This window comes from Elephas maximus, chromosome 27, assembly GCF_024166365.1.
Source record: "Elephas maximus indicus isolate mEleMax1 chromosome 27, mEleMax1 primary haplotype, whole genome shotgun sequence".
NCBI classification, from domain to species: domain Eukaryota; kingdom Metazoa; phylum Chordata; class Mammalia; order Proboscidea; family Elephantidae; genus Elephas; species Elephas maximus.
Genome location: NC_064845.1, coordinates 19,588,878 through 19,610,236, shown reverse-complemented (window position 1 = coordinate 19,610,236; position 21,359 = coordinate 19,588,878). Strand labels below are relative to the sequence as shown.

Below are 21,359 nucleotides of genomic sequence, written 5' to 3'. Positions count from 1 at the left end.
TTTGGGTTCAAAATGACTTGTTTGCTATCATCAAAATCAGTTGGAAGTATTCGATTATTTTTCAACCATTTAAAACTGACTGCTGATCTACAGCATGCAGCAGTCCAATGAGCTTTCTATGATGATGGAAATGTTCTACATCTACACTGTCCAATATGGTAACCACTAGCCACATGTGGCTATTGAGCACTTGAAATGTGGTTACTGGCACTGAGTTGAATTTTAAATTTTATTTCATTGTAATTAATTTATATCAAGATGGCCACTCTAGAGTTTCCACGAATTAAAAAAACAGGTATAAGAGGAGGAGTTGAACAAGCAAACGGGAAGAATAAGAGAGACTGTGATGGGAGAGTAGGGTATATGAATCAGTGATTTAGGAAACAGAAAAACTTTGATGAAAAGGATTTTGGGTGTGAGTGAAATGGAATGCATAAAGATATGGAGATGCAGTTGAGAAAAATTGAGGTCAGGACTGGAAGGGTCACCCAGTAAAATCAGAATTTGTTGATCACGGACCTGGATATTCCACAATGAAAAGTTTGAAAGAAAGAAGGGTTAGGTTGAGAATGTGGACGGGAAGCTGAGAGTTTCATGGCACTGATTACAGAGAATACTGAGGAAAACAAAATAGAAATGTCCAAGGATGAGGACAGTGGCAACTAGAAAGTCAGACACCCAGAGAGACAAAAAAACATAAGCACAATCATATACAAAACTTTATTGGTCTTTAAAAATTTGAAGAAATAAAGTGAACTGAACTAATTCCCTTTTTTGGTTCATCAGAAACTTCATACAAAGGTAATACAAAAAGCCCTTTTAACATTTGAGGTTTTTTACTAAATAAGGGGCTATCCTGAAAGTACACGACATAGTATGTGATTTTGCTGAGGCATCACTCTGAATGCACCCTTAAGAGCTGGGGGTTCCAAGCTAGCCACGTACATAATTCCTGAGCCTAATCATAAATTCTCTAATCATAATCTCACACACATTTTCTCTGACAAATTAAATGCAACAGTGGCATAAGGGATCAAAAAACAACTTAGGGTATACCCTGCTGTCAATGTGAAGAATTTACTTTATTCAAATATTATAATAAGGACTTTCAAAAGATCCTCAACCTGTCTTAAAAAATCATTCACTCTAGCATCTCCTACTTAAGGGAAAAATAAGGATGCCGAAGCTTTTAATTTAAACACCTTAATTTAAATAACCCAGAATCATCATTAATTCTCAAGTAGGACACATTTTGGCTACAAATTAAAGGTTTTAGGCAGTGTAAGAAATCTAAACCATTATAGTGCTAAAGTCCAGTTATTTATATTTAAAAGAAAAAAAAAAAACCTAAATTTATTAAATTTTAAGTATAGTTTTGAAGAAATTTTCATGATCTAGAGTCCTGTCAAGAGAATATTCTATGGCAACAGTTCAATCCACTGGTGTACTACCTTATGTATTATCTCATAAGCAACAGAAGGGAGTGTAGGATAAATTTCAACGCCATCTAACAAAAATTTCATTTTATTTGCTTAATGCTTTTTTTTTTTTAGAACTGCATCTGGAGTCCCTTTTTTGCTTGAAAACAGGAGAATTCAAGAAACACAAATCTGTGAAACGGTCCCCTCTTCTTAGTTTCCTGTTAGGGTAAAAGCAGACCTTAAGTATCATAAGCATCCCGACATTAACTTACTCTTCAACATAAAGTTATTGTAAAATATGCCCATTTTAATATTTCCACTTTGATTTTTTATTCAACTTTTGTCTTTCAAATCAGACTCATTCCTGAACAGAGCTCTATAATCTTATTCTCCCCAAATGTATCATTAAAAATGAATTTCCACAAATCAAATACTTACGAAGATAGCGTGGGTTCCTTATAGTTCACGCTGACAGTGCACCTACGCTTAGGCAGAGATGCTACTGGGCTTCCTTTTTGCTTTTCTGGAGAAAGAGAAAGTTTTCTGATCCTTATTACAGGAGTCATGGAAACATTGGTGATATCCTTCAGGCTACAACGCGGCGACTGGTGATTTTTAAGTGGTGCGCCTACAAAAATAACTTTTACTGAATATGGTTCCAAAACAGTTACATGAGTTAAAATTGTACTTAATTATATACCCTAAGTGTATATAAAGTCCAGTAGTTAATCACACAAGGAGCCCTGGTGGCGCAATGGTTAAGCGTTACACTGCTAACCAAAAAGCTGGTGGTTCGCACTCACCCAGCAGCTCAGTGGGAGAAGGAACTGGCAATCTGCTCCTGTAAAGATTACAGCCAAAAAAAATCCTATGGGACAGTTCTACGGCCGCATGGGGTCACTATGAGTCAAAATTGACTCGATGGCTCCTAACAACAATTTTATAATACAGATTTTAAAAAATCTTTCAATTATTTTTTTCTTTTACTTTCATCCCTTATGATGTTGAAATACTGATTGCTGTATATGTGAAGAGCTGATACAACAGAACACTTTACTAGAACTTAAAAAACAAACAAACAAACCCTTTTATGATGCTTGGCATAATGAATTAGTTTAAACTAATTGTGGAATTTCATTTTAGTCATATCTTGCTATTTACAATCATCAAGGCCCTTCTCTCTTTCAATACCAAATTTAGCAATCCAAGAGCTTCTCAAAGTCTTATAAAGCCACTTGAACTCCTTCTATTAAATGAGCATTCTAAATCTTAGCCTCTTGGTAAGCTAAGAGGAGAGGAGTTCTCTTTAGTAAAGCTCGTATGTTAAGACGTTATCCAGTGTTTTCCTCCCATAAGGATTTGAGTTACCCTACAGCTTTGTAACTATGTCTACACTGGGAGGTAGGTACACAGCACATAGTAAGGATACTACAGAAAACGAGGTTTCCCATCTTAAAAATGATCTTTGCATGCTGCTGCTGTTAGTTGTAGTGAAGTCGATTTGGACTCATGGAAAGCCATTTAACTTTTTTAGGCTTTGTTGTCATTGTTAAGTGCTGTTTTCTTATCAACAAAACAGCCATGATGATACATATACTTCATATAGTTGTTCTGAGGATCAAATGAAATAACAATACCTTGAAAACGGTAGAATCTGCCTGTATATGTCAGTTTTACCATATCAAATAAAATTCCCAGATGAGAATCTTTGTAGGAGGTGCAGGCTGGAGCACCAACATTTGAACCACGCATATTTTCATCTAACCGTGGCAAGATTTTCTGAGCCACAGTTTTTAGATTAGAAATGCCTTACAAAAGAATACTAAGCTCACCAATTAAGGAAAAAGTTTCTTGGTCTCATTAGGCCACCTTCATTAACTAGAAAATTACATTAAATCATAAAAAAAAAAACCCAGTGCCGTAGAGTTGCTTCCGACTCATAGCGACCCTATAGGACAGAGTAGAACTGCCCCAAAGAGTTTCCAAGCAGCGCGTGGCGGATTTGAACTGCCAACCCTTTGGTTAGCAGCTGTAGCACTTAACCACTGCGCTACCAGGGTTTCCATGTTAACTCATGGTTCCTGTCAAATATAATGCAACGTCATTACAATGTCAGGTCACTGGATTCAAATTTGATTTCATTTTCATGGGGATGGTTTGGAAGAGTACATAAAAGATATTTTAATCCCACTTACCTCTTACAAAAAAAAAAAAAAATGAGGCCTTTGGGGGCCTCATTTACTAGAAATAAAAATGCTTTCCACTATAATATTTATTGTTAAGAGGACTTAAATTAGCTTGAAGTAGGTCAGAACAACACAACTGTGATTTCCACCCCCAGTCCCCCACTGTTTTATTAGTCTGTAACTTCCCCCTCAAAACAGACAGATGGTAAGTCACTAGCCTCCCCTAGGGAGACAGATGGCAAGTATGGTATACAGTATATAAGCACCACGCGCAATCAGTTATTATAAACATTAAAAATATAGACAAACAAGTTGGATCACTTACTGGTAGGAGTTTCAGTTGGCTTGGGATCCTCCATCTCTTTTTCACCCGTACATTTTGGTCCTGTTTTAGATCGACGCCTGGTAATTGGGCTCCTGTCTGATTTGATGTCAAGATTTTGAATGTTCTTGCAAACGTTTTTAGGAGGCAAATAGAAGTCATCGGAATCATCTCCTGAATCACTTGACTCACAGATGCTCACGTCAGACTCACTGTTGATTTCTTTTCTTGTAGAATCACTGCTTACTATATTTTGTCGGAAAGGAGTGAGGTGAACGCCCTCTTCCAAATTAAAATTATAAGCATCACTGGAACTGACAGACTTATCCAAATTTTTTTGGCAAACAGTTTTTTTATTTTCACTTTTGTCCCCTTTACATCTTTTTATAGACTTTGATTTCCTCCTTCTGTTAGCTTTTCTGTTCTCTTCTCTTTTTCTTCTTTGTGCATTTCTATTCTTAGTTTTAGTTTGTTCAGATTTAGACTCTAAAATGACTTCTTTTGTTATAGTAAGGCTTTCTGGGTGAGTCAGCTTTGGGGATAAGTTAATTTTGTCCTTGTTCCATTGACAAACATCTTTTTCTGCATTTTCAGGTATGTTTATACTTATTAGCGGGTCTGCAAATCTAATTCTTTCCCATTCAAAAGATTCTCCTGGCAAATGACTGGTTTCAAAGTCAGCAAAGGTATCGAACTGACATAGATTATTAAAATGTCTCTTTAAACCTCGACGGACAGATACAGTTCTAGGTAAGGCGTTATCAGGAGACTTATCTTCACCTGAATCAAAATCGAATCTCAGTCTTTCATGAGGAACAGCAGGTATCTGCTCTGAAAATTTAAAAAATAAATGAGAACAATGGTGTTACTTTATGGAGATTTTAATTTCAAGAATCTTAGAATTCAGTGTTAAAAATGGAGTGACTGAAAAGTCATCTGTAGTTTTCCTACATATACTGTAAGTAAATAAAAATTTGAGGAACTTAATATTACCATCTAGTTACTTGGCAATGATCAACTGATGAGTTCCATCTGACCTGTGAAAGAATCTTATATAACCTTTTAAAAATATTTTAACTTGGGGTTTTATATGCCTCTGGAAAAGAAATCAAACTATTCAACTGAAACCCCTAACAAATTTATCAATAAGATATCTACCACCTATTTTATTTAGGTATGCCATTACTAGGTTCTGTGAGTAATAAAAAAAGAGGACACTTAGAATCTCATTGGAGTTATAAACATTATCTACATGAAGAAAACCAAGTAACTTCCAAATGAGTAGTCTGTATATATCTGTGATTATAGGATTCAGAAAAAGAGAACTTTATATCCTAAAGTAGGACAGATAAAGTGGGAGCTAAGTTGTTCTTTGAAAAATGAGCAAGATGTGAAGAGTTGGAAGGCCTTTCAGGTGAGAAATATAATCCATATCTTTAGGAAAAGTGAGGATATTCATTTGGTTATGCTTATTCAAACACTATCCCTTCTTCAAAGCTTAGTTCAAGTCAGGGCTTCGAACCAGTTTATTCTGTTTCGAACCCTTAGCCAAGGATTTGGATTTCTATCAAGTTATCTGCTGAGAATTTGCATTTTTAACAAGTTCCCAGGAAGTTATACATAAGAATCAGCTGGGGGATCTTATTAAACTATGGATTCTGATTCAGTATATCTGGGGTGGAAATACAGATTCTCAGCAGGGAACTTGTTAGAAATGAAATCAGCAGTGGGTAAATTGGAATGAAGAGGTTCTAAGCCCTGGTTCAAGGGGAGGGGAGTGATGTATAAACTGATACATCAATATACAAGGAATAAGAAGAGCACGGCATTGGAGTTCATCTTTGGGTTTAAATCCTAGCTCTTATCAGTCGGGCTACTTCTTGTGAGATGCTTTACTTCTTTGAGTTTATACAAAATGGGACTGCCTGTACCTGTATTCCAAGTTGGCTGTATGTAAAATGCATAATGCAGAACCTGGCACATAAAAAACCTGGCACATAGCCAAACCAAAAAAAAAAAAAAAAAAAAAACCCAAACAACCAAACCCACTGCTGAGTCAATTCTGACTTATAGCAACCCCATAGGAGAGAGTAGAACTGCCCCATAGAGTTTCCAAGGCGAGCCTGGTGGATTCGAACTGCTGGCCTTTTGGTTAGCAGCTGTAGCCCTTAACCACTAGCAGGGCTGTGTAAACTGTAGCCAGAGTTATAGCCAAGGATTCTGAGGACAGTTTTGGTACAGCAGATGAATGTGTTTTAAAATTCTATCATTCTGTGTGAAATAAACTGACTTGTTTTGAGTGAATACCAGATTAAACCCACTGCTGTCGAGACTAGCAGATAAAAAACTTAAAAAAAAAAAAGAATAGAGTCATTTAAATTGTGTTACTTATTTGAAAAGATCTGTTGTCCTTAATATTTTTGATTCTCACTTGAATTACCTTCTACTTGGAATGATTCTCCCTGTCCTGGAAGGTCAGCTTCCTGCAGAGGAATTTGCCTTAGAAAATACCAATGAAAAAAAAAGTTTATTTGACAATCGTGTAATAAAAACAAATTTAATTATTTTCCTATTAAATTACATTAAAAAAAATTTTTTAAGTACTACTTCATAATTCCATTCCAAACCAGTACATCTGTTCTGTATCAAAGGAAACCAAAACATCAAATTGCACAGATGCTTGTTTGTTTTGATTGACATTCAACTTCCATGGTAATTTTAGGGACTAACATACTCAAGTTGGACAGTCCTCCTGAACACATGCCAGAACTTGGAAGTTCATTGAACTGCAGAAACGGCCAATCAGAAGTGACTTACCAAATATTTTAAGAAAAGCAGTTTGATTACTCAAGTCTTTAGGAGCCTGCTTAAATCATTAGCTGAGCTGTGATTTGTTGGCAGTGTGTGCTTTTACGGTGCTGCAGTATTGGCTCCTCTGAAGTTGTTAACATAGTGCATTTTCTTTAAAGCCCCCTCTGGTTTATCAAACAAGACATTTTCTTTATGCTCTATTACTATTACTGGTAGCTTCTTTCTAATTGTAAGTTCATTCTTTGTTCTCTGTAGAGACTGTCCCCTGCAGATATCAAAAATTAAGTACAGCTGTAGGTAACAGACAGTGCTGTGGTAGCCACCTAATAACTATTTTAAAAATGCTACAGTTTAACAGTTTAATAAAGCTATTCAGGATTAAAATTAATCTCTGAGGACAGAAATCATATTAGTGGTTACTTCTGCAAGGAGAGGTAATAGACTGGAAAGGGAGATGAGGGAAGTCTCTATGATAGTGGTTCTCACTGGGGCAATTAGGCTCCCCAGGAGATACCCGGCAATGTCTGGAGACATTTTTGGTTGTGACAACTTAGGGGGTGTCACTGGCATCCAGTGGGTAGAGGCCAGGGATGCTGCTAGACATCCCGTGACACACAGGACAGCCTCCACAACAAAGAATCATCTGGTCAAAAATGTCAACAGTGCCGAGACTGAGAAACCCTGGGCTAGAGAGATGTTAAAGCTATCTTAATTGAGATTTTGGTTTCAAAGGCGTATATGTCAGTCAGACTCGTCAAACTGTGCAGTTGAGATTTGTGCATTTTACCACATGTAATTATATCTCAATAAAACATAAACGAACCAATAAATACACTCCATTCAAGAGGAGATGCGGATGAGGGTATATGGGATCTGACCGTGTTTAAAAATAAACTGGTCCAGCAAAATAGTGTGACAGCTATGTTAAATAAGGTGTTTTATTATATTTATTTTATAACCAGACTATTTTAATACTGGCAAAACAGCACCATTTGAATAACCAAATCCTTCTTAGAATAAAAACATTCTGTATCACGAAAAATACTATGAAGGGACCAGTTTAAAAAGTTTAGAAAAGTTTTTTTTTTCCCCCTAGCCATTAAGAAAGTAACTAAATATAAGAGGGGGAAAAAAAAAAAAAAAAGGTTTGGTTTGGCTATTTGTAACAGAATTTTTAACATATCAAATTTTCTTAAATGTATTCCTAATAGAGCATTAGACTTCAAATGTAATTCAATATGATGCAAACTTTCTTTAATAAATATAGCACAGATTATGATTATTAATAAAGAACTTTGATACTAACAGTAAATTCTTCAAAGATAATTCCCCAGAGCTGTCATTGCCATTGGAGTCGATTCCAGAGGGACTTATTTCCTGGTTCTGTTAAAGTATTAAAACACAAGAAAACACTGTTACAACTGAAGTATTCATAACAGAGCATTTGTTTATTCAACAGTAAACACTTATTGACAGTTCACTATGGAGCCAGGCACTTTCTAGAAACTGGGACTATAGCTGCTAAAAAGCAGATCAGGTCCTGCCCTCTAATGCAATGAGAGAGAAAATAAAAAAAAGAGATATATAAATAATTTCGGGTAGTGTAAGTGCTATGAAGAAAATGCCTAGGGTGAAGTGACAGAGTTAATTGATGTTGGAGGGTTCCTTTAGATTAGGTGACTTTGATCTGAAATATGAAGAACATGAAGGAGTCGACCATTGAAAGATCAGGGGGAAGACCAGCAGTGGAAATAGCAAATAGAAAAGTCACAATGTAGGAAAAACCTCGCTGTGTTCAGGAATAAAAGGCTGTTGTGGCTGGACCATAAGAATGGTAGATGTCCATGGAGAGGTCAAATAATATAATACCTTGAGACTCATGAGTCTGGATTTTGGGTAATGGTAAGTCAATATAATAGTAGGGAAGCAAAACGATGTAAGCTCTAAAGAGATCAATTTGCCAACTGTGTGAAACATGGATTAAAAGGGGTCAAGGACAGAGGATTTAGGAGGCCATCACAGCAAATTAAGCAAGATAGGACATTAGCTAGGACTAGAATCTTTTGGAAAGGAGCCCTGGTAGTGCAGTAGTTAAGTGCCTGGCTGCTAACCAAAAGGCTTGAGGTTTGAAGCCACCAGCTGCTCCGTGGGGGAAAGATGTGGCAGTCTGCTTCCATAAAGATTATAGCCTTGGAAACCCTATAGGGGCAGTTCTACTCTGCCTTATATGGTAGTTATGAGCCGGAATCGACTTGACAGCACCTAACAACAGTCTTAAGGAGTTGAAGCTCAGAGGTGGCTTTGAGATAATAAAGCTTCCTCAAAGACTGAAGGAGGGTGGGGAGAGGGGGCAGGTAGGGACAAGGGAGAGGGATACCTCTTAGGGTTTTGGCCTGAGCAAATGGCTAGGTTACTCTATTGAAATGAGGAAGACTTATGGAGGGAGGTAGAAATATAGGTTATCTTTGGGAGGGAGAAAGTAGAGTTGTGCTTTGGACAAAGTAGGCTTGAGATACTTTATAAACATTTAAGTGAAGATATTAAGTAGTAACCATGTGTGTATATGTGTGTATGTGTAAACATGTATATTTGTGCTCATGTCTTGGGTTATATATTTGGAAGGCACCAGTAGATATGCAGTATTTAAAGCTATCAGAGAGGTAAGATAAGGCAGACAATTGGCATTTAAAAGTAAAGAAGCAGCCAGCAAAGGAGACTAACATGGAAAAGAAAGGCAGAAAGAAAACTAGGGGAGTATGTTAAAAAAAAGCCAAGAGCTTAAAGTATTTCAAGCAAAAAGTAATCTCTGTGTTGAATATTACTACAAGGCAAAAGCTGAGAAAAGTGAAGACAGCGAGTGCACTGTCTTCTTTGGAAAAGTTCTTGCTGTGAAGGGAAGCAGAGAAAAGAGTAGATAGAAGAGAGAGACCAGGAGAGGCTTCTTTTCCTCTTAAGGTGAGAGATACTAACCCACATTTGTATGATGGCTGGAATGATCCAGTAGAGAGGGAGACATGTGTTGCAGGAGTGGAACAAACTTTCAAGTGCAAAGTCCTAGAGGAGGTGAGAGGAAGGGAAGGAAATCTGGTGCATAAGTGCAGGGTCTGGGCTTTGATAGAAGGAGGGACACTTATGCCACTGAAGATTACAGCCTTGGAAACCCTATGGGGCAGCTCTACCCTGCCCAGTAGGGTAGCTATGAGTTGGAATCAACTTGATGGCACACAACAACGGGAGGAGAGAAGATGGACAATGCAAGCATAGACACAAAGATTTGGCGATTCATACTGAGATTTCTTAAAAGTCATCCTAATTTAGCTTTTTAAAAATTTTATGCACACAGAATATGCTATTCTTACGCTGAATGAGTTAAAATTGCTTATCAGATATAAAATAACCAAACAGTTAATGCTGTTAAGTTTTAAATTTTAATATCAATATAGCTAATGTTCTGAAACTAGTCATACTATTGAGGGCTATCAAAGAGAAAAGGATATTTTAACTCTACAGTGATATAATTCAAACCTAAATTATTAAAAAGATGCATTATAAAATTTAAGGTTGAGAAAAAGCTATCAGAAATTACTTTCTGATTAATCCTTATAAGCTAACTACTGGTAGGCAAGAAAAACATTCTCATTATTAAAGTACTTTAAGCTCCATTACTATTAAATCGACTTCATCAACACGGACGTGCGAGGTCAGAATCATGGTTGAGAATGAATAACACGCCAAACAAACATATGGAGCAAAACGAACTCTGAGGTTTTAGGTAGTAGGAGTATATTCATGCATCAGCTAACACTGACAAATGTGAAACGGCCTGCAATTATAGAATTTCCCCCCAATGTTTTTGTGATTATCTCACTGGATACTCAGTTTACACTATTTCTTCTGGGTGACTTCAGCAAAAGCTTTAGAAAGGGAGGAGGGAGATTGGAACGACTTTTTTTCTCACTAGTTACTAAACAAGGGGGAAAAAAGAAACTAGGAAAGATTACACTTTGAAGAGGAAAAATTTTAATATTTTAGCCTTTATATTAAAGTAAAGAAATCCTGTCTAATCTTTGTACAGGCAATCTCAAACTATACTGTATATGTGAGCTCTGGTGGCGTAGTGGTTAAGCGCTTGGCTGCTAACTGAAAGGTCAGCAGCTTGAACCCACAAGTTGCTCCTTGGGACAAAGATGTGGCAGTCTGCTTTCATAAAGATTACAGCCTCAGAAACCCTATGGGGCAGTTCTACTCTGCCCTACAGAGTTGCTATGAGTTGGAATCGACTCAAAGGCAATGGGTACATATAATACACATATTATACTGAATGAGCTAAACAACCAGAAATTTAATCATGCTAAAAGTTTTTTTTAAAAGTTTTATTTATTGATACTAAATTTCAGTATCAATTTAGCTAATGTTCTGGTATAGTACTATTAGTGAAGGTAAATAATATATATCCGTATGTGTATATCATATATGTGTATGTTATCTATACACATATACAAACACACTCTATACATCATACATTAAAAAAGATGGAATCACCTTTGTTGGAAGGAAGAAAGAACTCTTTTACCAACTTTAGGGTTGCTATGAGTCCGAATCGACTCAACGCAGTGGGTTTGATTCTTTTTTTTTTTGCTGTCAGTGGAGAAGCAGTTCTAACTACTTTCTCGTCTCCTCCTATACCCTGACCTTAATCACCAACTGTCTTCACGGGAACAGCAAATGAATGGCAGGAAGAAAGTAGATTTTGTTTTGTGAACACCTGACACTCACCACTGCTTTTCTCTTTCTCTGCTCCATGCAGTTTCCCTGGCAGTGGTTTCTGGGAAAAGGGAAGGAGTAACTAGCTCATTGTCACTCCTCTCAGGACTAGCGTGCAATGAGACACAAAGGATATTCTAAACTACACTTTCTCCATGTGTGCTACATTTTGGCTGGCAGGACCATACTTGAGCCCCTTCTATACAACCTTGGATATAAACAGAATCAGATTAAAAACTGTTTTTAATAAAAATGTTCAGGATATTTCTTGTTTGGGAGTTGATGTACAGTCTTCCATATTTAGCCAACTAGTAGGTAAATATGATTCCCCCAAAAGCACTTAAATACTCCCCACCCCCCAAATAAAGACAGTTCTTATAGAAATCCATTGGATAGCAAAGCTACATAGAAAACCAAGAGCTATGGCATTAATCAAACCTATTGGACTAATCCAATTGAACTACCACTTTTAGACTTTTAGCTTAGTGGCCTTACCTTTGACTCACTTAGTTCACCATTCAAAGGGATGCAATAGTAGCAAAGGGGCAAAGTGGGCAAAACCAAAACCAAACCCACTACCATCGGGTCGATTCCGACTCAGAGCAACCCTATAGGACAGGGTAGAATTGCCCCAGAGTTTTCAAGGAGCGCCTGGCAGATTCGAACTGCCGACCTCTTGGTTAGCAACCACAGTACTTAACCACTATGCCACCAGGGTTTCCAAAGAGGGCAAACTCCACTTTTATCATTGACTGCATGGCAAGGATCAGCATGAATCTAATTGCCAGCTGGAAATGGATTCAAGCCTCACCTTCCCACAACTCCATACCTAGTCGACAGCCACTTACTTCCATGGCAATTCTTCTCTCTGACCCTAACCACCCAGAATCTGATCTAGACCTCATCCCCGGCTACCTGGAGCTGGGTCAAAACATCCCTGGTCACCCAAGGCCAGGTCACAGGGGACGAGACCTAGGCTCAGGAGTCTGCACAACTCCCTGAACTTCAGATCAGCTGACTTCTCTCTCTCTCTCTAGTCTGGGACTAAGTCACAAGTTCAAAGGACTCTCCTTCAGCGACTGCCCATGCAGCCTTTCTTTGTCCACCAGCCACCCAAAGCCAGTTACTCATGAGTTAGGACTGTGCTTCAGACTGACTGTGTAGCCCTCCTCTGAATTAGCTATACCAAGCTAAGTCAGAGCCTCACTGCCCCTTGTGGGTTTGTTAATTCTCTATAATGGCTGACAAAGTTCACAGAGACTATTACCTATAGTTATTATAACCAGAAAGGATACAAGTGAAGAGACGCATCAGGCAAGGTCTGGAAGAGTTCCTGGCACGGGGACCCTCTCCTGTGCATGCATGTTCTCACCAATCCAGGAGGCCCCAGAGAGAGAGCTCCAAGATCCAGGGGCCCTTAGTCATTGAATACGCATGACTGGGGCTTTAATGAACAGTTATGATCCCACCAATCAATAAATATGCAAGATACGTCTTGCCCTATCCCTTCCTGAAGCTACCTCAGCAGGTGTGGGGCCTGTGTCACCCCTACTTGCCTGGCTATTTTGGAAAACAAAAGCATCTTAATTGTTCAGGCTGTTTTCAAAAACCAGACACAAAATGCCAAATCCAGTTCTGTCTCACAGGGACCAATGGTGGAAAAGTTTAAGCTATTTCCTCTGCACTTTGTCTTGCTACCTGCTTTCAGAACTAAGTTAGACGATCACAGGCCTCGATCACCTTTATGCGTGAGGCTTGTTTAATTGACCAGACACAACAGTTTGGCTGGAGCTCTATACAAGGATATGTTTGAATCAATTCACTAAAAACAGACTATCAATTGGTTTAAATAATATACTCGATCCAAACTTTTTTTCTAAGAAACCAGCCTTTGTAATGAATATACCTGAGCAGGTTCTTCCGTTTGATGTGAAGTAAATTTTTCTTTTAAGGCATATAGCTGACATGCGAGGTAGTAACATTCTTTTCTTAGCTGTAGGATGATATCTTGGGCTTCTCTCACTTTGGATTTTTCACTTTCCAAAGCCAAAACTAACATTCTATTGTTGTCCTGATAATTTTTCAGCAGTGTAGAAGTGTTGCCTAAAAGAGGATGAAAAAATTGTATTAGTCACTAAATCTAAATTTTAAAAGTGATGCAAAAGGACAAGATGAAAATCTCTTACTGGTTATCTGGCATGGCGCAGCTACAAAAGACTTGCGTTTGCCAATCTGTGACAAGTTTTTATTCCTTTTCTCTTTCATTCGTTTCTTTATGTCTTCAAGACTATCCTGAAAGGACTTTTTAAGACACCGTTCCTTGGCCATCTTCCGGCTAGGAATTAAAAAAAAAAAAAGAAAAAAATTTTTAAAATCTTTCCAAGAGGCAACGTTGTTATAAAATATAAGATTGAAAACACAGGTTGTCCATAAAGAAGTGACCACAGATAGCTAACCTCGTAACATCCGAGATTTTGATGCTTTTGAAAGTCTTCCCTATTACATTTAATCAAGTTAAAATCACAAAAGAAACATGTCTCATCGGAAGTTTTATTCCCAGCCTAGGCGGATGTTTTTAACAGGGGGTGTGGTAGAGAGCAAATGAAAACAGACAGGTGGGATGTCGGTCTCCATCTGCGTAGCGTTCTCATAAGGGGTCTTGATTAAAAAGAACGTGGGATGTTTGATCTCCGTCTGTAATTTTCTCATCAGCTTTGCCGCGGAGACAGCCAGGTAGGACTCTGGTCAGCGCCGGTATCTCCAGGGCAGCCGACGAAGCCAAAGGCCTGAAACACGGTGACGCGCTTCACATAGTTGCTGATTTGTGTGCCCTTACGGTGAAGAGGCCGGCTTTGAACTAACGTTAAGTGCTTCACTTACATAACTTAACCCATACAGCACCGCAAGGTAGGAGGTTCGGGTCTCCTCTAATTTAACAAAAGGAGCATCGGAAGATGCAGGTCGGGTGGCTCAGCAGATAGGCACCCCGTCCTCCCGACTCCACAGACCGAACTTTCGGCCACTTAGATCGACAAAAACCCCTGAGGGAGGCGGAATAGGGGTCACGACGCCCCCGTTTCCACACCTGCAACCCTGCGGCCTCCTTTTCCCCGGAGGGGCTCCTGGAAAGGTGGGGGGTGGGGAGGGAAGGAGTGCTGGAAGCGGGCACGGCGATCGGCCTCCCGCGGGCGCGTCCAGAACAGTACCTCGGCTGCCACCTCTGCCGCCGCCGTCGCCCTCTTCACATCCCAAGACTCCGCGAGACTGTCCCGCCGCGCGTGAGTCTCCGACCCGGGTTTCCCCGGGCTCTGGCACCGTCTCCTTTCTCCCGCGACTTCCGCGGCCACATTCGAAATTTTCCGCTGGGCTCGCCCATTGGCTGGCTGAGAGGAGACCACGTGATACGACAGCGCCTCCGTCAGTCACCAGCGCAGGGCGAGTCCCGCCCCGCCGTGAGGCGCCACGTGACAGACTTAGTCCCGCCCCCGAGCTTCCGGGCATCCAGCCCCAAGCCCGGAGGCGGAGCCGTTAGTCCAGCCGCTGGACCGAGGGGGAGTTTTCACCTCAGCGTCTCTGGGATTTTAGCCTCCGAGACCTTGAAAACTAAAACCCAAACCCGTTGCGGTCAAAGCCAATTCTGACTTATAGCGACCCTATAGGACAGAGTGGAACTTCCCCAGCGGGTTTCCAAGGCTGAAATCTTCTCCGAAGCCGACTGCCACATCTTCCTCCCGCGGAGCAGCTGGTGGGTTTCAGCCGCCGGCCTTTCGGTTAGCAGCAGAGCGCTTTAGCCACTGTGCCACCAGAGCTCCTCCGAGACCTTTAAGGAGGAGTAATTTAGGTCGTTGAAAAACTTCCTGGTTCTTTGCTGTTACAGCTTCTCATCTCCGCGGTGGTGCTCAAGGGCTCCCTCTTCTGAAGAGAATCTCCTTGGTTGGAGAGTAGTCAGTCCGCTACACAGAGGTAGCTTTTAGGGGAATTAAAACCAAAACAGGGAGCAAATTTGGGATTAACGGGATATTATTAGGGAAAATGAAGATACCGGAACTATTCAGGTCTTGTACCAGGTTCTTTCTTTTTGTTTTTCTCTCTGGCTCTTTATCCCTCAGGATATCGCACCAGTATCCATCCGGTTACCTACCCAGAAACCTAGGGAATCATCCCTGTTTATTCTTTATTTTCCCTCAGTCCTTCCCCGTCCGGCCGCCCAGTTCTGTCCATTTGACTTTCTAAGTATTTCTCACGCCCACCCACTTTATACCATCCCCCCAATGCAGCCCCTACCACCTCTGTCCTTGAACTGCGCCAGGCCCAGTGGCGCCTGGTCCGAATCCGCTCCCGTGGGTTCTTCCTAACCAGAGAGGTGTTTTCAGGAAGCAGATCTGATCAGGTCACTCCCCTGCTTGAAACCCTTCAATGGCTCCTCGTTGCATTTGAGATGAAGTTGGAACTCCTTAAGGTGTTTGGTCTTTAAGGAACCTCATTATCTTTGGTTCTGCCTCTTCTGAATTTCTTTTTTTCATTTCTTTGAAATTTCTCTTGCTCTCTGTCCCCATATTGCTCTGTCAAGAAAGTCTTTCCTCCGCTTTGGCCTGATGTATTTTTTTTTATTCATCTACAGGTCTCACTGTAAAGGTGAATTCTTCAGAAAGCCTTGGCTGTCCCCAAAGCTCTCTTAGTACCCTGCTTTGTATTCTCTGAGCGCCCTACACTTTCACCTTGGTACTCTTGGTGGCATTGACTTGTCATTGCCTGTTTTTTTTTAAGTTGCATAAGGGTAGGAACTATATCTGTTCTTGGTCATAGTTAAATCTTCAACATCTTGTTAGCAATTTGAAGCCAATAAATATTTACTGGGACAATAAAGGAATGGATAAATGAAACCTAAACAATTGCTTTGAATCTAGGCATTCATTCTGAAAAAATTTTTTAATGGTAACATCTATTTTTTTATATAGTGCTACATCTCCTCACCTTAGTCTAGAGGCTCTCTTAGCTTGAGTGGAAAAATTAGAACAGGCTTCCCTAGCCAACAACTCCCTTGTTCTAGTGTCATCCACCATATCACCTCTATTAGTCCTTAGTTTACTAACATTGGGCAGTGTGGCTCATTTGTTGCAGAATCATCAGGAAGAGCAGAGAGGCTTTTTGTTTACTGAGGCCAGAGGGTATGAAGTGGGAAGTGAGAGTGGGGCTGGTTTCATGGGCACGAGAGTCACAGAACTGCCAAGAAGCCGACTGATTCATGGGGACCTTATGTACAGTAGAATCTTAATGTGACCTGATACTATGTCATCCTCATGATCTCTGGCATGTTTGAGTCTATCATTTTGGCTATTTTGCCAATCCATCTGACTGTCTCCCTCATTCTTGAAGGTCCTCTACTTCACCACATGTCATCCTCCAGCCATTGATTCCTCCTAATGACTTGTCCAAACCAAGCAAACTGGAGAATGTTATGTTGTGATCTGTAAGGTTTTCATTGGCTGGTTTTTAGAAGTAGATCACCAGGCCTTTCTTCCTGCTCTCCTTAGTCTGGAAGCTGCACTGAAACCTGCTAACCATGGGTGACCCTGCTGATATGTGAAATACCAGTGGCATAGCTTCCAGTATCAGAGTAACACACAAACCACCACAGTATGACAAATCGACAGATGGGTAGTGGTCATGGGCACGAGATCTGTGCAATTGTGTAGGATGGCACACTTAGTTTACTGCTTTGCTGTTGAAAATTCTTAACAATTTTTATTTTTGAACATGGCATCCTCACTTTGAGTCTCTCTTGGTGCCCACACATTGTTGTTCCACTGGAATTACGTGTTCATGTTGTGTGTTAACACACCTACAACAAGAATATACAGGGGTGCTAACAGCCCTAAGAGGCCATGTTTTCCTTTTGAACCAGGACTTGCTTTGAATGCAGAAAGAAGGCAGTGGTCTATGAAACACAAATGGCTGAGATAATCTATCATATATTTAAACTTCTGTTGTTGTTAGGTGCCGTTGAGTCAACTCCAACTCATAATGACCTGAAGTATAACAGAAGAAAACATGCCCGGTCCTATGCCATCTGCATGATCATTGGTATATTTGAGTTCATTTTTTTGGGTGTTAAGTCTGTCTATCTCATTAAGCATTTCTCTTGTTGTCATAGACCCTCTATCATTTAGCAGTCAGAGCATTAAGAGCCTATAAAAGGAGAAATCTGTTAGTTAAAATTCCTTTTTTCATTTAATAGATATAATATTTATGGTATAATTCAAATTAATCTCTTAAAACTGTTTCCCTAGAATTATAGTGAATATTTGTAGCTGCATTACTTTCAAATTTTTTCAAAATGTGAATGCATATTGTCTTAGTTACCTAGTGCCACTGTAACACAAATACCACAAGTGAGTGGCTTTAAAAACAAGTTGATTTTCCCACAGTTTTGAAGGCTAAAAGTCTGAATCGGGGTCTTGGCTGTGTTGATTGCTTCCTTGTTGATAGCCCCAGGCATTCCTTGGTTCTTTGGCGTTCCTTGGCTTGTAGATGACCCTCTCATGATGTCCTTCCTTGTGTTTGTCTCTGTGTCTATTCTTTTTATAACTGAGAAGTGATTAGGATCCACGCTACACTGGTATGATCTCGTTAACGTAACAAAAGAAAACCCTGTTATCAAACACGATCAGATCCACAGGTACAAGGTCCAAGAATTAAATGAGTATTTTGGGGGGATACAATTCAGTCCATGGCACATATTATTTCTAATTTCATTAAATTCTTGATATATTTAAATACAATGAATGTTCACATTCTCCTCTACAAGTTTCTAAAAATCCCATCGAAACTGTTTATTATTATACATCTGCTTTGTTCCTAACATTTATCACCATGTACGTATTTTACTGACTTTGGTTTTTATTTACGGAGGTTGAAATTCCAGACAGACTTAATTTTTTCTTTTTCTGATTTCTCCTTAGTTTTTAAAGAGAGAAATTAAAAACTCCTCTCTTTTTTTTTTTTTGACAATTAAGAAATATATCTCTTCCCTGGATTTGATTTTTAAAAAATATTTCTTGTGAAAGATTCATATGGTAATTATATAGTATGATGTGGTTTAATTTAAAGAGCAGTACAAAAGTTAGCAGTTTGGTGACCAAAAGTTACAGGGTATTTATCAGGACTGAAATATAGCAAAGCATCAAAACCTTTGGTGACTATATTTTTTGGGGGGACCAAATTTTATTGGTTTAGTGCTTTCTTCTGCTCAATAGTAGCAGACTGTGGAGAACCGATTACATGTATAGAGTAGGTAGAAAGGCTAAAGGAATTGATAGCATTTAATGTTGTTCTTTGCGTATTTCAGAAATATGTGTTGTTTTCGTAAGATTATAATTTATAAGGCAGAATCCACGCCCTATAGCTTTTTTAGTGGTTCCCATTTCTTAGCACAGTACGGAGTCACATACAAGCTTTGACAGCCTGACTCCAGGGTCAGTGTCCTTAATCACAATGCTATATACTTAAATTTAAATGTATTAGTTGCTTTGCCATTTCGTCAATATGCTAAAGTGTCTGAAGGTGTACCACAAACCAAGCATTGATATTCTGTCCAATTATCTATATCTTTACTTGTTTCTAACTTTATTGTAAATATTAGATAACTTGTCCCTTCAAAATGGTTCATAGTAAGAGCGCAGTTGGAATAATTTGAGACATGTAATTATTAAATCATCACAATAGAAACAATCTGACTATTCTTCTCTTATGGATTGGATTATGTCCCCTAACAAGATGTGTCAGCTGGCCATGATTCCCAGTATTGTGTGGTTGTCCACCATTTTGTCATCTGATTTTCATATATGTTGTAAATCCTGCCTCTATGATGTTAATGAGGCAGGATTAGAAGCAGTCATGTTAATGGGGCAAGACTCAATCTACAAGATTAGGTTGTATGTTGAGTCAATCTCTTTGGAGATATAAAAGAGAGAGTCGAGCAGAGAGACAGGGCTGGGGGGGTGGTGTCTCATTACCACCAAGCAAGAAGAGTCAGGAGTGGACGTCCTTCAGACCTGGGGTCCCTGTGCTGAGAACCTCCTACACCAGGGGAGGATTGATGACAAAGACCTTTCTCTAGAGCCAACAGAGAGAGAAAGCCTTCCCCTGGAGCTGGCACCCTGAATTAGGACTTGTGGCCTTCTAGACTGTGAGAGAATAAGTTTCTATTTGTTAAAGCCATCCGCTCACTGTATTTCCGTTATAGCAGTACTAGGTAACTAAGACATCTCCTTATCTCTTTTCTGAAGTGTGTTATTCCTTCAAATATTTAGGATGGCTTTTTAAGTAAAATAAGCACCCTAGGTGGCATAGTTTGCACTTGGGTACTAACCAAAAGGCTGCATGTTTGAATCTACCCAACAGCATCACAGATCAAAAGCCTGGAGATCTACTTCTATAAGATTACAGTCATTGCAAACCCTTTGTGACTCCACACTTAGTGACCACTCTAAGCCTCAATTTCTTTATCTGTAAAAATAAGTTTAACAACAGTGCCAACTTCATAGGTATAACATGAGGGTAGAATGAGTTACTACATACAAATCACTAGCATAATCTGTCAATTTTAGGGCGTTTTCATCACTCCCAAAAGAAACTCATACCCATTAGGAGTCCCTCCTCACTTCTTCCCACCCAGCCCCCATCCACTACCCCCAAGCCCTAGCAACCACTAATCTACCTTCCGTCTTTGTAGATTTGCCTATTTTGGACATTTCATAGAAATGGAATCATAAAATAAGCAGTCTTTTGTGACTGACCTCTTTTTTTTAGCATAATGTTTTCAAGGTTCACTCATGGTGTAGCATATATCAGTAGTACTTCATTCCTTTTTATTGCTGAATTGCATTCCATTGTATGGGTATGCTACATTTTATTTATCTATTCTACTCTTGGCTATTATAAATAATGCTGTTAGGAACATTTGTGTACAAGTTTTTGTGTGGACATATACTTTCATTTCTCTTGGGTATATAATTAGGAGTAGAATTGCTGGTTTGTATTAGTAACTCTGTGTTTAACGTTTTGAAGAACTGCCAAACTGTTTTCCCAAGTGGCTGTGTCATTTTACATTCCCACCAGCAGTGTAATGAGGATTCCAATTTCTCTGCATTGTTGTCAAACTTGTTATCTGTCTTTTCAATTATAGTCATTTTTAGTGGGTGTGAAGTGGCATTTCATTGTGATTTTGATTTGCATTTCCTTGATGGCTAAGGATGTTGAGCATCTTTTCATGTGCTTATTGGCCATTTGTATATCTTCTTTGGAAAATGTCTACTCAGATTGTCCATTTCTAATTGGATTGTCTTTTTATTATTGTATATAGATACAAGTCCCTTATTAGCTGTAAGATTTCTAAAGTTTCTCTCCTATTCTGTGGGTTGCCTTTTCTTGTTCTTGATGGTGTTCTTTGAAATAAAAATTTTTTTAGTTTTGATGAAGCTCAACTTGTCTATTTTTTGTTGCTGTTGCTTGCACTTTTGGTGTCACATCTAAGAAGCCATTGGCTAATCCAAGGTCACGAAGATTTATGCCTGTGTTTTCTTCTAAGAGTTTTATAGTTTTAGCTCTTACACTTGTGGTTTGTCTTGACTGTGGTGGTAGATACATAAACCTACACAGGTGATAAAATAGAGCTTAACACACGTACACACCACATGACTACAAGTAAAACTGGAGTAACCTGAATACGATTGGTGGATTGTATCAGTGTTAATATTCTGGATGTGATATCATACTATGTTGTTGTTTTTGTGTGCTGCTGAGTCAATTCCAAATCATTGCAATGCTACACAGAGTAGAACTGCCCAGTAGGGC

The 21,359-nt window shown here is 39.3% G+C and overlaps 1 protein-coding gene and 1 long non-coding RNA gene across 5 annotated transcripts in view; one reads left to right on the top strand and one right to left on the bottom strand.

Moving 5' to 3' along the window:
- Nucleotides 1–1,378: 1,378 nt before the first annotated feature.
- Nucleotides 1,379–14,835, bottom strand: SGO1 (shugoshin 1). The gene is made up of 8 exons (XM_049871109.1): nt 14,711–14,835; nt 13,691–13,839; nt 13,411–13,607; nt 8,047–8,123; nt 6,370–6,428; nt 3,933–4,760; nt 1,860–2,049; nt 1,379–1,639 (listed from the first exon to the last, which is right to left on the bottom strand). The coding sequence occupies exons 2-8, from the start codon at nt 13,830–13,832 to the stop codon at nt 1,525–1,527; spliced, it is 1,608 nt and encodes a 535-aa protein (XP_049727066.1). The 5' UTR covers nt 13,833–13,839; nt 14,711–14,835; the 3' UTR covers nt 1,379–1,524.
- Nucleotides 14,836–15,012: 177 nt separating this feature from the next.
- LOC126068499 (uncharacterized) overlaps nt 15,013–21,359 on the top strand; it is a 39,923-nt gene continuing 33,576 nt past the window's right edge. For all 4 annotated transcript variants that reach the window (XR_007515716.1, XR_007515717.1, XR_007515718.1 and 1 more), the window contains exon 1: nt 15,013–15,249. This is a non-coding gene — a long non-coding RNA (uncharacterized LOC126068499). The remainder of the gene's footprint in view (nt 15,250–21,359) is intronic.

Coding starts and splice junctions, on each gene's coding strand:
- SGO1 (XM_049871109.1), bottom strand. CDS start 13,832: ATGGCCAAGGAACGGTGTCTTAAAAAGTCCTTTCAGGATAGTCTTGAA. Junction 2,050..3,932: donor GCCAACTGAAACTCCTACCA/GTAAGTGATCCA, acceptor TTATTTTTGTAG/GCGCACCACTTAAAAATCAC. Junction 1,640..1,859: donor AAGGAACCCACGCTATCTTC/GTAAGTATTTGA, acceptor TTACCCTAACAG/GAAACTAAGAAGAGGGGACC.